The 14,289-nt window shown below is 41.8% G+C and overlaps 1 protein-coding gene across 1 annotated transcript in view; it reads left to right on the top strand.

The window, feature by feature from the left end:
• tgfbr3 (transforming growth factor, beta receptor III) overlaps positions 1-7,973 on the top strand; it is a 77,187-nt gene extending 69,214 nt beyond the window's left edge. The window contains exon 16 of the mRNA XM_083647496.1: positions 3,235-7,973. Within this exon, the coding sequence (XP_083503622.1) occupies positions 3,235-3,353 (119 nt within the window). The 3' untranslated portion in view covers positions 3,354-7,973. The remainder of the gene's footprint in view (positions 1-3,234) is intronic.
• The last annotated feature ends 6,316 nt before the right edge of the window (positions 7,974-14,289 follow it).

Here is a 14,289-nt window from a genome sequence, read left to right as displayed (position 1 = left end):
TCTGTCCATTAGATGGAAAGACCTTCCACGTCGTCCCCAGCCCGCTGACCCCGGCTGACCCCTGGGAGGAAGTGCGCTCCCGGCAGCCCACTGAGTTCAGCGCCGCACAGAGCAGGCCTGTTCTTGACCCGGCCTGTTCTTGACCCGGCCGTTTGACTGCTGATCTGCCGTGCCGTTGACCCGCCGCCCCACAGCCGATCTGTTCTCCGCGGACATCTTTCATAAACAGGGCCAGGAAGTTCGAGTTTAGAGGTTAGGCGCTTCAGAAGATACAACAATGTGACTAAGTGTTTAAGTTTACACTCGCGGTTTGGAAGGAGCTCAAGGTTGGACAGCGTCAGTAAGTTGTGCAGCTTTTTGCTCAGGGGGCTGTGAATGGATAGGTGCTTTTTGATATGGACACACTTACTACCAACTGTTGGATAGTGCAGTCGCAGTCATGTTCAGTCGCATTTATCATTAGTCTACTTGGTATAGCCAACACATTTTCATTCAGCGAGCAGGACAGCTCAGTTGTCAGATGTGAGTTCCCTTATCTTTATCCCAACATTTATTTTGGCACCTCTATAGAAAGCCACTTTATTTGAGTTTGATGAGTTTCCTAGAGGGACCAACAGAGAAACGCACGCCTTTTGATTGGCTGATCTCCCAAAGATTTTGGAGGTCAAAAGTTGAACATCTGAAGAGAAACAGGTGTCAGGATCGTATAGTTATGAAAAGAATACAAGTGGTCCAGTCCTGCGAGCATTTGTGATAAAAGAGCTTAAGGCGCATGTTCCCGGTACTGTTGTTGTTGTTAAAGCAGGGCTTTCTGTTGGGTCAGTTTGGACGGGCCTGTTATGCTGCTGTCTTCACTGAAATACCCTTACATGGCAACACTGGCAGTTCCGTGTTAACCCCAAGAATGTAGATCCCCCAAAACAACCACCAAAAATATCAGAGTATATTTTAAACCCGTGGTGAGACATGAAAATAGAGCTACAGTACATTTATCCCCTTAGGGCCAGTGGACAATGGATGTTCTCGGTCGCTTGAAAAAAGCCCAGTTTCCACTTTTCTTTTTAATTACACGTTGGAGCTGTTATTGGAGTTTTGGGATCCATACTAGCTTAATTCCTTACAAGGGAATTTAAATACTTCAAAAGGCACCATAACATATTATTCCATTTTTGTTTTCTTATCTTGACCTTCCTTATCTATATAACACATAATCAGTCTGCATTCTGCTATTTTTTTTTCTTAATCTTGCCATTGATTCGAAACACAAACACGCACGTGCGCGCGCATGCATGCACGCACGCGCACACACACACACACACACACACGCACGCACGCACGCACGCACGCGCACACACACACACACACACACACACACACACACACACACTCTTAAGAGAGGGCTTTTCCACAACTACAACAGAGAAGAATGCGCTTGTAAAACAAATGTCACGGTGTTTCCTCTACATTGCCAAAGAATCCTCGGACATGTATTTTGGGAAATCCTATGTTTGGAGTGTGGACTCTGCTATTGTGCAAGAGGTGCTATGATCAAGCAACCACAACCATCTTTCACAGGTTATGGCAGATTGTCCCAAGAGAGGCATCCATTGCAGCCAGTGGATGTGAGGTTTTCATACAAAATATAATTCCATGACATAGGAATCACCCTTTATCGTTCCTATCTTGCAAGATAATACAATAGACCAGACTTGGGAATTAATGTTTCCTCACAGAATGGACAGATAGGAGAGGTGAATCCACGTCCCTTTGTTTTTGAAAGGCCAGGATCCTGTGAGGGGAGAGACTGTTTTTTCACCGGAACTCTTTGGCAGCTCTGCTCTGGTAAACATTAGCAGAACTGAGGGGCCTATGAGAGGGAGTGAGATGCGAGAGAGCCTGCCAAATATGAGTCCACGTATACGCACACTCCATATACACTCACACGCACACATGCACACTCCATATACACTCACACACACATGCACACACACGCACGCGTGCGCGCGCGCGCACACACACACACACACATACACACACACACACAGACACACACACCCACACACACACACACACACACACACACACACACACACACACACACACTCATAGCACAAATTACAAAGAGAAAGTACCCTACATGTAGGACCCTCTCCACTTTTCTGGGTGGGACGTGGCTTGGAAACCAGCAGCGGACGCACTGCATTTTAATAGCAGAAGCATTTTGCCAAATACACAAATGAAACACACACTTGGCTTTATTTCAACAGTTTTTGGTTGGCTCTGCCAGAGAGGTTTTTCCAAACAAATGGAAGCATTTATTTGCCCCTTAACTTAAAGCTCTGGATCCTGGGAATCTACAAACTGGAATGCTCCTTTATACATTAGCCTACATACTGTAGAACAATAAACAAGTCCGTTTGAGATCTAGTCAGAAGGCCCTTTCTTCTGTTTATTCTGTTTTATCTGCTAAAGCTACGCTAACTGCTTCCAGATAACAAAGGCATGAACTGAATGAACAACAGGCCTCCTCACCTCTTCCTATTCAGAATATCATCTGTCAGATAGATGATTGGTCGCTCCTGAGATTTGAGGTGACGTCTTTTGTAAGCTATCTGTAAAAAAAAAGCATAGCAGCAAAGTGGTCACTTTATGGATAATTAACAGCAGAAGAACATATAACTGCGGTATTAGCCTCTGGCAGATGGTACAGGAAGGAAAAAAGATGGGACAGATCAGATCAAAAGTTCACAACTTGCACAAAGTGCACAGTCATAAGATCAAAGGAAATCAGCATTACTTAGATGCACTCTTACTGAAGTAGCAGTAAGAATGAGCAGCCTACACAAATACTTCCACTCAGCAAATATAGGGAATAGTCTATTTAGGACTGCGTGTACAAAACAATGCAACGAAGAATGAAGACAATCATTTCAACTATATCTCAGGGGTTAAGTAGCGACAATTCTAGTCAACTGTAAGCGAGTAGACAGCAATTTCCTTCTTCAAAATAAACTTCAGTAAAACTATAGAGCAGGTTCCAGTGACTTGGAGGAGTACGATGTGTAGCTATAACTAAATAGTTGTACTATGTTCCTGCCCACCCCTGGAATGTTGCGATTTATATAAATTTTGCTCTATCTTCCTTTTATTCCATACCAACCCCCCCCCCCCCCCCTCTCTCTCTCTCTCTCTCTCTCTCTCTCTCTCTCTCTCTCGATCCTGCTGTATGTCTAGGAGAGACAGCTGGCACACAGCAGGTCCAGAAGCCTCAGCCGGCCTCGGAGAACAGCAGTGCGGCCCACAGCATCGGCAGCACACAAAGCACGCCCTGTTCCAGCAGCAGCACGGCGTAGCCCAGGGCGGCCCAGCGGGACGCAGGAAGGGCCAGACGGGTCACAGGGACTGGTTTGTTGACGTTTGTTTCCTCGGATGAAAATAATTATTTTGGGGATGCTTTGTGATCGGAAGGAAAGAAGTATGATTTTTTTTTAAAGAAGAAGTTGAAGAAAAAACATAGTAACACCTTCAGTTACAAAACTACTGTCCTGGTATTATCGATCTGAGGCCCAGCTTGGCAGCCACACCTCGAATCTAGTGCTTATCTACAGCTACAAGAAACAAATGTGAGTTTAATACAGAGCCAAAGTCACCGCCTACTTCCTGCTTCAGCACACGCACCACCGCCGGAAAAAATATGGGTGGTGGTGAACGGCGTTTGAATTGTGCCATGAAGTACACGTGATTTTTCCTCAATTTCCTCAATCAAAACAAACTGAAATGTAACGTTTAGTTTTGTGTGAAACCACTCAATCAACTACATCTCTCGTCTCGCACAATATAGGTCACACCAACACCAACATGGCCTGGCGGGAGAGACATCACTTATGTGACTGGTGTGTAGTCTTTCTGATTTAGAACTTATAGTGCAACAGTTTTACGACAAACTGCCACTTTCTTGACTTGCAAAGTTATCTTTTGAATTGACAAACATCATATGTGTAGCTCATGTCACAATTCAAACAGGATAAAAAAAATTATTGTCTCTTGCCATTCACCACCATTCATATTTTTTCAAACGCTGGTGCATGTAGGCCCCGCCCGGAAGGGGGTGGGACTTTGGCTCTCTCTACCAAGCTTTTTTTTCTAATCCAAATGCTGCTTTTTCCGACCATAACAGAGCCTTTTGCTTTTACCTGAAACGGTTTCATTTAGGCACAAGGTTACAAAACGTACACCAATGGCAAGGCAAAGCTACAAGACTGCTTGCCAAGATAGTGTCAGTATTAGCAAGTGAGATGGTGATGGCTACCCATGCTGTACATAGCATGTTAACATGGGGTCCAACACTTTATGTGACGTGTAACCTGAAGGTAGCAAACGAGCAAAGCAACCACTATTAGCAGTCGGAGAACAGTGACGTCATCCCTGTTCGACACAGTGAGATGACGTCATGTGTTATGAAAGTCATTTGCTATTTTTAAAGGACGAGTTAAAGATACAGAGCAGTGTAGATATTGAATGTATACAGAAGATACAGTAAATGCCAAAAAATGTGAAAGAAAAATGTGAAAGACTGATGCTGATAAATAACGCCACATTTTTGAATAGACAAATTTATCACCAGTCTTAATAATAGTTATAGACACAGGTTGGTCAACACTATTTTAGCAGTGCATGTTGTAGTTACTATTCAGTCATTCTAGTCATGCGTTTAATTAGTTCTAGATCTAAGCTAAGGTCTGACTCACAAGTTTCAGTGACATTACGCAAGTTCACAGGGGCATTACGGCTTCCCTTTTACTAGATGAACAGCTGTTGTAAAGATATGTATATTTTTGTGAATATTGTAAATAATCCAAAAATGTTACGAGGCAGAGATTTTTTGTTTTGTTTTTTATTTTACTTCTGGATTGGACTTTAGAGGTGCATGTTAATACCAGCCCTCCCCCAGAACTCAAAATTATGAATACAGTACAGTGCTGAATGACAATACAGTAGAGAATTTTTAGAGAATGAACTAAGGTATTCATTGGGAATTACCTTTATATCATGAATTATTTTGTCTGGGTCCTTTGCCACTTAATCCGTTCAGAGTACACTCAGAGTGTATAGTTTATACTCCACACATCTCATTGGTTTGGTCTTCCCAATTCTGTTGATCTTCTCTGTATAAATCGGGCACTTCACAGTGTGTTGTATAAGAATAAGCTGTAGGCTAAGCGCGTTGTTATGAACACATATTTTCATGTTTTACCAATGTGTCCAATATGTCATTTTGCTTATAACTGAAAACCCAAGGTTATCCCACCGTCATAAAATAATATGAATGTCTGTTATTGTGCCTTCCTTGAACCTATACAGTATATGTGTGTGTGTTTTTACGAGCGGTGGGACAAATTTGAGAAGGGAATCATAGAGTTAATTTTCTTTGTACCATTTTTGCTTTGTCTCTGTTAAGGAGAAACAGAATGTATATTATCTCAAAGCTTTTGATTTATTTTATTTTATTTTATTTTATGTAAACATGTATAAAGGTTTCTACAGAGGGAACAGAGTATAAATATATATTTGTGTATAAAATTATATTTTGGAATATATTTACCAAAAGAAATTTATTGTCTTCTATTTGTGTAAGTACTGTGAATTCTGTATGCGCATAGGTAACACTTTATTGTAGGGGATTTAAACAGCTTCATAAAGGCCTCATGCCATGTTTCATGACACATTCATTAATGAAAAATAAGCTTTCATATGACTACATTATATCATAATAAAATATTAGATTCAAATAAACATTCTTCAAGCCAATTCATTTGGCAGTGGATGTGGTTTGGGAGATTCACTCTTCACTTTAGAATTTGGATTTGGGTGATCGTGAGCTCGTTCTCGCGTGAATCCAGCTGCTTTGGAAGGTTAAAAATACTAAGCCTAAATAAAAAAAAAATGGTGTTGGTCCATCCAGAGGATGTTGACATTGAAATAATTCTCCTTTTATTTGGTCATTCATGAATGTGTCATATAACTTGTCACGAGTTTGTTATGAATATGATATTTAAATGCTTTACAAATAAAATATAACCTGCTAATATTTCTTTCCTACATGTACATGGGATACAACACATCATGTTTTGTTTAAAGAAAATTATCCTTTGTCATCTAATGGTTTTATTAATTCCCAACTACTCGCTCACTATTGAAGTTGTTACAGATTGATTACTACTTTGTATAAATAATGTTTACTAAAATATTGTCATATGAAGTGAAAAAGAAAATTATTATATAGCATTGCAAAATTAATATATTTTGAATCCATATCTTAAATGCAACTTCAAATTAATGATGAGAAGCTGAAGTGATGTATATTAAACTGTACATTATCATGATATTAGTAAATCATGGAATTAATTCTGTAACCAATGAGCAATCCATTATCAATTATCAACACAGCCCATTATCAATTATCACCACAGCCCCATGCTATAGCTGCCAAATGTAATGGTGGTCCAGTTTCTGCTAGCACAAATTATAACATTTCCCCCGATACAAGGGCAGCATTGAGAGGAAACAATGTGTAACCACTGATGACAGCAGTTAAACCAAATTTAGAATATAAAAGTGGAGTAAATAGTGTAAAGTTATGTGTGTGTGTATGCACTCATTTGCAATGAAGAGTGGAGAAGGCTCTAGTATCTGTTATTTTTTATTTCTTAAAACTAACCGTTTCGATGTCACTTTATAAATACGAAATCCCTCTGAAATTGCAGCTGGAACTAACTGATGAGCCCATTTTGGCCAGGCTTATCTTGTCAGTCCGGTACGTCCCACACCAAAATCCATCCGAGACCTTTGTCCAGTAAACTGTTATTGTGAATCAATCTTGGAAAACAACAACGCTGTATCACATTGTAGTTGGAATATCTTTTTTGACACATTTTGTCTCTTGCTATGTGGAAGTATTCCATAACCTATAATCAGTGGTCAATGTGGGATTTGGTGTTTTTGACATTCCTGTAGTTTGGTGGTTTCTCTTATCGACTGTGGCAAATTCATCCACAGTATGTAATTATCCCCCCCCCCCCCCCCCCCCCCCACCTTGTGTAACGCTGTAAAGAGGCTGGGACTCAAGTTACTTTCTGGATCTGAATCCTTTCATTTGGTGTAATTTAAGGGATATTCTTTCACTTAAACTATCAATACATTTCATGAGAATTGTCGTGCGAATGGCGAATGTTCTTGCTGTGAGTGCTCCTTGCCCTCTGCCCATGCATGCTGGGATAGGCTCCAGCCCCTCTGTGATGCATGCTGGGATAGGCTCCGCCCCTCTGTGATGCATGCTGGGATAGGAATAGGAATAAGCAAGTAGAAATATGGAATGAATTGGTGAACTGAAATCATGATGCTGTATCTGGTATGCCAGTGAGAGCAGCATTGTTACAGTACAGAATGTACTGAGGGCCTTTTAGACTAGGACCACTCACTATATTCCTTATAGTTAATGCTGAATTGAAAACAGCTGAAGCGAAATCCATATGCCCCTTAAACGAACCTCTAGAATTATTGATTGTACTTATTTTTGATTTTTTATTTTTTTTTAACCATTTGACTACCTCACCTTTTTCTATGAATGTGTACGGTGTGTATGTGAATGTTTGTGTGTGTGGGTATGTTTTTCTGTACTTATGTTTGAAATAAAGAAAAAGTCCAACTTTAGATCATTATGGATTATACTGCAGTTAAATTGAGCTGAGTCCCTACATGGTATTTGTTGCTGTCTTTTTTAAACTCCAATGAGCCGATGAAGATTAAGACTTTTTCCATGACACCGGTAATGCCTTTTTAGGGTGTTGTGTATGTGTAAAACATTTGTCGGCCGTTATTGTTTCATTTTGGTTCTTGAAACTTTTTATATGCTGTAAATACGCATGATATTTGTATACCTGTTATGCCCAATAAATTTTCATTTATTCACATGATTGTCGTGGTTCTGTCTCCTTTTTCTCACGATGCTGGGCCAGCAGGGCCCGCCGGGGTCATAAGATGGAAAAGTCAGGATACTCCGTCACTCACTCACTCATGGACGTTTAGTGGGAAAAGGGGCCGTAGTTATAGGGATAGGAAGGTGGTGGAGAGTTAGGATTGGAGAGGTGGGTAGGTGCAATGGCTAGGGGGATATGGGTGGTGGTGGTATGGGGGGATGAGGGAAAAGGGGCCATAGCTGGGGATAGTAAGGTGGTAGAGAGTCGGGATGCAAAGGGTGGCTAGGGCGATGTGGGTGGTGGAAGCGGGCGTGCTGCCATAAAACTGAATGGCCACACCACTGCGCCATGGGCTTAATGGATTGTGCTTGTTTCTTCTTCCGTGATGTCTCTAAAATGCTGCGTGCCATGGCACGGTTCCTGATAGAGCTCTCCTGTATGGATTTGGTTTAGAACAATAGGCTGTAATGATGTGTTGGGCGGCTCTGTTGCAGTGAAGTCATGACCCGTCTCCTTGGTGAGGTCATAACATGATACAGACCATGTGGACCTCTGAATGGAGATGTGTAGTGTGTACTTCTTTCCCCCCTCCTGGGATCCCGCTCCGTCTTTGCTTTGGATTAGAGCCTGAGAGTAGATTTGTAAGCAGCCTGATGTTATACAGTGTGAGAGATGTCAGAGATGTTATACAGTGTGAGAGACATGTTATACAGTGTGAGAGACAGAGATGTTATACAGTGTGAGAGACAGAGATGTTATACAGTGTGAGAGACAGAGATGTTATACAGTGTGAGAGACAGAGATGTTATACAGTGTGAGAGACAGAGATGTTATACAGTGTGAGAGACAGAGATGTTATACAGTGTGAGAGACAGAGATGTTATACAGTGAGAGAGACAGAGATGTTATACAGTGTGAGAGACAGATATGTTATACAGTGTGAGAGACAGAGGCCAAGAGGGCGAACGGCATGATTAGGATGACTGGCCCACACCTCCCAGGTCACTTTGACCCTTCCAGGCAGTGTGATCTGCCTCTATGATGTCACATAATGTTTCAGTATGATAATAATGTGTAATGTATCTCTATGCTTTCCCATCCTGCCCTCTCTCCAGAGTCTTCTCCAGATCTTTCACTCTGAGAGGCTTGCGTCCAACTGATGACTAATTTATTGAATTGTTTAATAAATGCTGGTCCACCTCATCAAGCTCGTTCACATCAACAGCCACATGGTGAGATCATAGATTCTGATATGATTATTTTCCTTCCCAGCTTTCCATACACACACGTTTGCTGTTTTGCCTTTATTATCTAAAGCTAATGTATTTAGTCACTGATTGCTTCTACCCCAGACATGACTGAATCTGCTCCAAGAGAAAAGAGGAGGCCTCTAGTTTGCTTGGCTGACATGACGCCTAACACTGACACTATGGGGAGGCCAGCCTAATTTGGAACAGACTTGGGTATCCTAAACACTATTGCTTAAAGTCAATTAATTGAGATGTTTTGGACGTTGCTGCCTGGTTTACAGCGTCTCGAGGGGATGGGGCCAGATGAAGTGGCTGTGCACACCTCCCCGCAAAGCACCTCTTCCTGCTCTGTGGCAAACACCCATAGCAATGCGGTCAGAACAATAAGAGCACGTCCTGCGATGAGCTGCCTGGAACCCAGGAGGAGACCCAGAATGGTTTGCTTCACATTCTGGCACACTGCGTAATCCAAATCTCCACAAGCCCTGAGATGGCAAGTTGACTTGAAAAGATGTCATTTACACCCTGTTTTTAGCTGAAATCTGCACAGGAGCCAAGTGCTCAAGCTATACGAAGAAGAAATAGAAGTGAGCTTCCAGCTGCACATGGCTATATTTCAGCTAAAAACAGGGTGTAAATGATGTCTTTCCATGTTAACTTGGAATCTCAGGTCTTGTGGAGACTTGGATTATGCCAGGTGAGCAGTATAGAAGCATTTAATGTATTTTTGTCTTTTGTTTTTTAACGTTTTTGCTCATGGCCCCCTTCACTCACGGCTCTACTTACCTGACACGGCCGGCCGGTCTCCATTTTCTCCAAAATGGGACCGCGCCAGCTGCATTTTACTGCATGTACAGTAGTACACTGACTGTATGCAAGTATACCTCATACAACCCCACATCAAAAAATCTGAACTATCCCTTTAAGCACTTGAGTTTTGTAATACAACACTAAGGAAATTATCCAGGAAAATGTGTGGGGACTCCAAAGATGCTAAGCCAGTTACACCGTTAGTGCTAATGTAAAATATTTAAAATCAGTGCAGGCACACTTCCTTTCCTAGTCTCTGGTGAAGTTTGTGTTTCCGCAGGTTATGGGTGAATATATTGTCCAGTAAAGGTGTTTATCTGGCCCAGTTAGCATTCCTGTTCCACTGAGGGAATTCTTCGGCCGTGCTGAAACTGAGCCTTGACTGAGGTACGTTAACATAGCCTCACATTACAACTACACACATTACAGCTCTTACCGCACATCAAAAAATCAGTACGCTATGTTTCATATAGGCGAGCTGCCAGAATCCATAAAACAGTTTCATTTTGCTGAATTGCAAAATCTGGCTTGATTACAGCACATGGGCCCTGTGTGTGTGTGTGTGTGTGTGTGTGTGTGTGTGTGTGTGTGTGTATGTGTGCGCGTGCACACGTGTGTGTGTGTGTGTGTGTGTGTGTGTGTGTGTGTGTGTGTATGTGTGTGTGTGTGTGTGTGTGTGTGCGTGTGTGCGTGTGTGTGTGTGTGTGTGTGTGTGTGCATGTGTGTTTGAGGCCCTCATACATATTGCTGGAAAACACTTGAGCGTTTCCAGTTATAAAAAAAAGCCTATAGCCTAAAATTACACTGCTCCTAATGAAAAAGCTCGATCATAACCAACCATATACCACAAACATCTCCCAATCAGTTAATGTTAATGTCTTTCTTTTTCTCCCTCTCCTTTCCTCTCTAAGCACATCCATGTGTACACACACACACACGCGCGCACACAACACACACACACACACACACACACACACACACACACACACACACACACACACACACACACACACACACACACACACACACACACACACACACACACACACACACACACACACACACACACACACACAACCCACACTCTGACCTTCCTCCTCACATTTAATTTTCCTGACAAACTTACTGCCCGGAACCACAAATCCAAACAAATAGGAAAAACATGAGACAGCGTTCATTCTTTCAATCCATATGTCTCTATTTGGTCAACTTGCCTTATCTGACTGAGAAAGCTGTTTATATCTCTGCTTATCAAATGGAGGATTTCAGGCGCCAAGATGAATGTGGCCGTGGCAGAGCTGAACTTAACCCATGAACTTGTGCAAGACACAACATCACTGCTGTTCAGTTCAGTTCGGGCAGAACATTTCCAATGATCATTATCAGATCCAGCACATAGTCCTCATATAGGCTACCACTACTTTTGTGGAAAATGTGGATCCATATATGTTGAATGTGAACTGAGGGTTTAACCGTTGTGAGCGACAGTTTTTATGACTCCAAAACTCATAGGCAAACAGAGTGGGACGGCTGCTGTTTATTTTCAATAGAGCGAGAAGTCTGCCGTGCCCATTTGGCTTTGCACCAAAACAAGCGTATTCTCTTTTGTGCAGATGACTGCTGAGTGCTTATGTGATTACCAGTTGGTTTGAAAGACTATTTTTTTATGCCTCATGGCTGCCCAGTAATATACACAAACTACAGAGAAGCCGTTTTTGACGAGGGGTTCAACACATTTCATGTTAATTAAATCACCATTAAGTAATAATTGTAATACTAGTATTAGTGGTAATAGAACTGTCCCCAAATCATCATATCATCATGATTCCACTGAAAGATAAACCATAAGTAGGCAGATGGACTGTGAGTCTGAGTCCCACAATATGTAATAAACAGTAAAACATAATGTGAAACACAATATGAACTTTTGACAATGTATTTATTTTAGTTATACAAGGGATCAGCCGAGCAGCATTTTGGTAAACAAACCGCACCACTGGGTGGCAATGGCAATGGAACCCTATGGAGCCTGAGTTTGAGCGTCTGACTCTAGCCGGCTGACCGTGTTTACAATTTAAAAACTGCGACAGTTCACACAATTTTAACACGGCATGCATATATTATACATTAAACTCTTGAGCTAATTCTGCTCTCACTCAGAATGTCAAAATATATGCGATGTGATGTATACTTTTTGAGATATTAACGTTTGTTTGGCACAACTCATACTAGTTACCTGCCGCAGGGTTACGCATTTTTGGGTGGCAGTGATGTCACGCTGATTGGTCCTATTGCATAACATAAGGACATGTCCTCCTTATCTTCCACCAGGATTTGCCCTGTGATCTGATACTAGTTGAAGATATTCCCTGGAGTGAATTTCACATCATTCTTGTGGAGCTGGATCTGCTTGGGTGAGAGCACATAGTCCCACATGTGGACATCAGAGATCATGCAAATGAAAACCTGGGTAGAATTGAAACCCCCGCCGTGTGTATGTGTGTGTATGTAGTATGTGTGTGTGTGTGTGTGTGTGTGTGGGGGGGGCTGGGGGGGGGGGGGGGTTATTGTGTCTCCCCCACTTCTCAAAACCAAAGTTATGCCCTTGGACCTCGGCCTTTCATAGGGTTGGGGAAATGCATGGCCTCTTGATTGCGTCAATATCATTGTTGTTTTTTTACCTATGACATAAAATTTGATATTACGCCCTTTTTTTAGAACCTTTTTCATGGGACCCTTTTCTGGACAACCTTTCTCGAAGTAGTAAGTACCATAGACAGTCTGATTTAATCTTCCTGGTGAAATTCTCTTGGATGTGGCTGTTCCTGAAGGATGTCATAGGATAGAAAATGCAGCTCTCCCTGCTGCCAGGGCCCACAAGCGACACATAGCAGAGGACGGGAGGAGGGAAGGCCAGACTTCATTAAGATTTGTTTTTCCATGCAGCCCAGATCCAGTGCAGGGGAACTGCCTCGCCAGGCCCCTAGAGTTCAAATCTGTACTGCAACCAAACCAAATAACACAGGTCCAAGTACCCGCCTCTAAATACAACCAGATGTCTGCCCTCAACCAATAATGACAGAAAACACACACCTTTTCTCTGATTGGTCCACTGGAAGCTCCAGCTGATCAGTGAAAGCTGTCATCCAGGAAACAGATGTGCAGACTGTGCGTAGAATGCTGAAATTATGTCCGCAGCCCCAGGCAGCACTGAGTGGTGAATGAAGCTGAGCTGCAGTTAAGAGAATGGTCAAATATAGCATGGAAATAAAAGCTGCAGGGCCATTCAGAGGAGAGGACCAGAACCTGTAGTGCTGAAAACATTTCTATCATTAGAAGATTGAATGCCAAGGTGGATCAGAAATTCACAGTTTGGTTGTCTTTGTCTGAACTGGAAATGCTGATTAGGCATATAGCAGCTTTGATTCAGATTAAGTCATGAAGTCATTCAGATAATACTGATGATATAAAGGAAGACATATTTTGATTCTCTCTGAATCAGGTGATGTGTCAATTAAACCTTGATCTAGAATCAGAAGTATTAGCTGTCAGGTTTATCAGGCTTTTGAAGCACCTCAACTGTAGCCTTGAGATAAATCATACCCCCCCCCCCCCATTTAACAGCCTATACTTGCAGTGGAGTATGAATTTATACATTACCCGAAAGTATGATAATTAAATTGTGCACAGTAAACCAATTCCAACCTTCAGTCTTAAAATAATGAGATGTGAAAAAAACAACATACCTCTGAAAGCACAAGATTTACCTATATGTTTCTTCATCTAAAGGATTCAATTATTTAAAAGATATTTTGCATTAATTCAGCTACATATCATTAATACATTTACATTTATTTACACTGGACATTTATTACATTACATTTGACAATTGCCTATCACACTGTGGTATTAATTCAACTTGGAGTAGAACTGTCTTTGCCAAAAGGTAAAAAGCTGTTAACCCGGTAACCCTAACCCTATAGATATGCTTTTTTGTCATGACAAATAGATTTGAGTGGTGAAACTGAGGTTTAATTGACAGTTTGACACGACTGGGCAGATTAACAGCCTCAGTGTGGGTCAGGTGGGATCCACCGAATCAAATATCCCCAAAATGCCTGGGGCGGCCCTGTGGCAGAGAGAAACATTTGCACATTAAGACCATCATGTGTGTTGTGAGGTATGCTCTTACATTGAGAGGAACACAAAAACACACGCATCTCAATACTCAACATTAGATAGTGGACGGAATA

Source organism: Poromitra crassiceps, assembly GCF_964638095.1.
Source record: "Poromitra crassiceps genome assembly, chromosome: 12".
In the NCBI taxonomy this organism is placed as follows: Eukaryota; Metazoa; Chordata; class Actinopteri; order Beryciformes; family Melamphaidae; genus Poromitra; species Poromitra crassiceps.
Note: the sequence above shows the minus strand (reverse complement) of the source record. Positions and strands in the feature narration are given on the sequence as shown.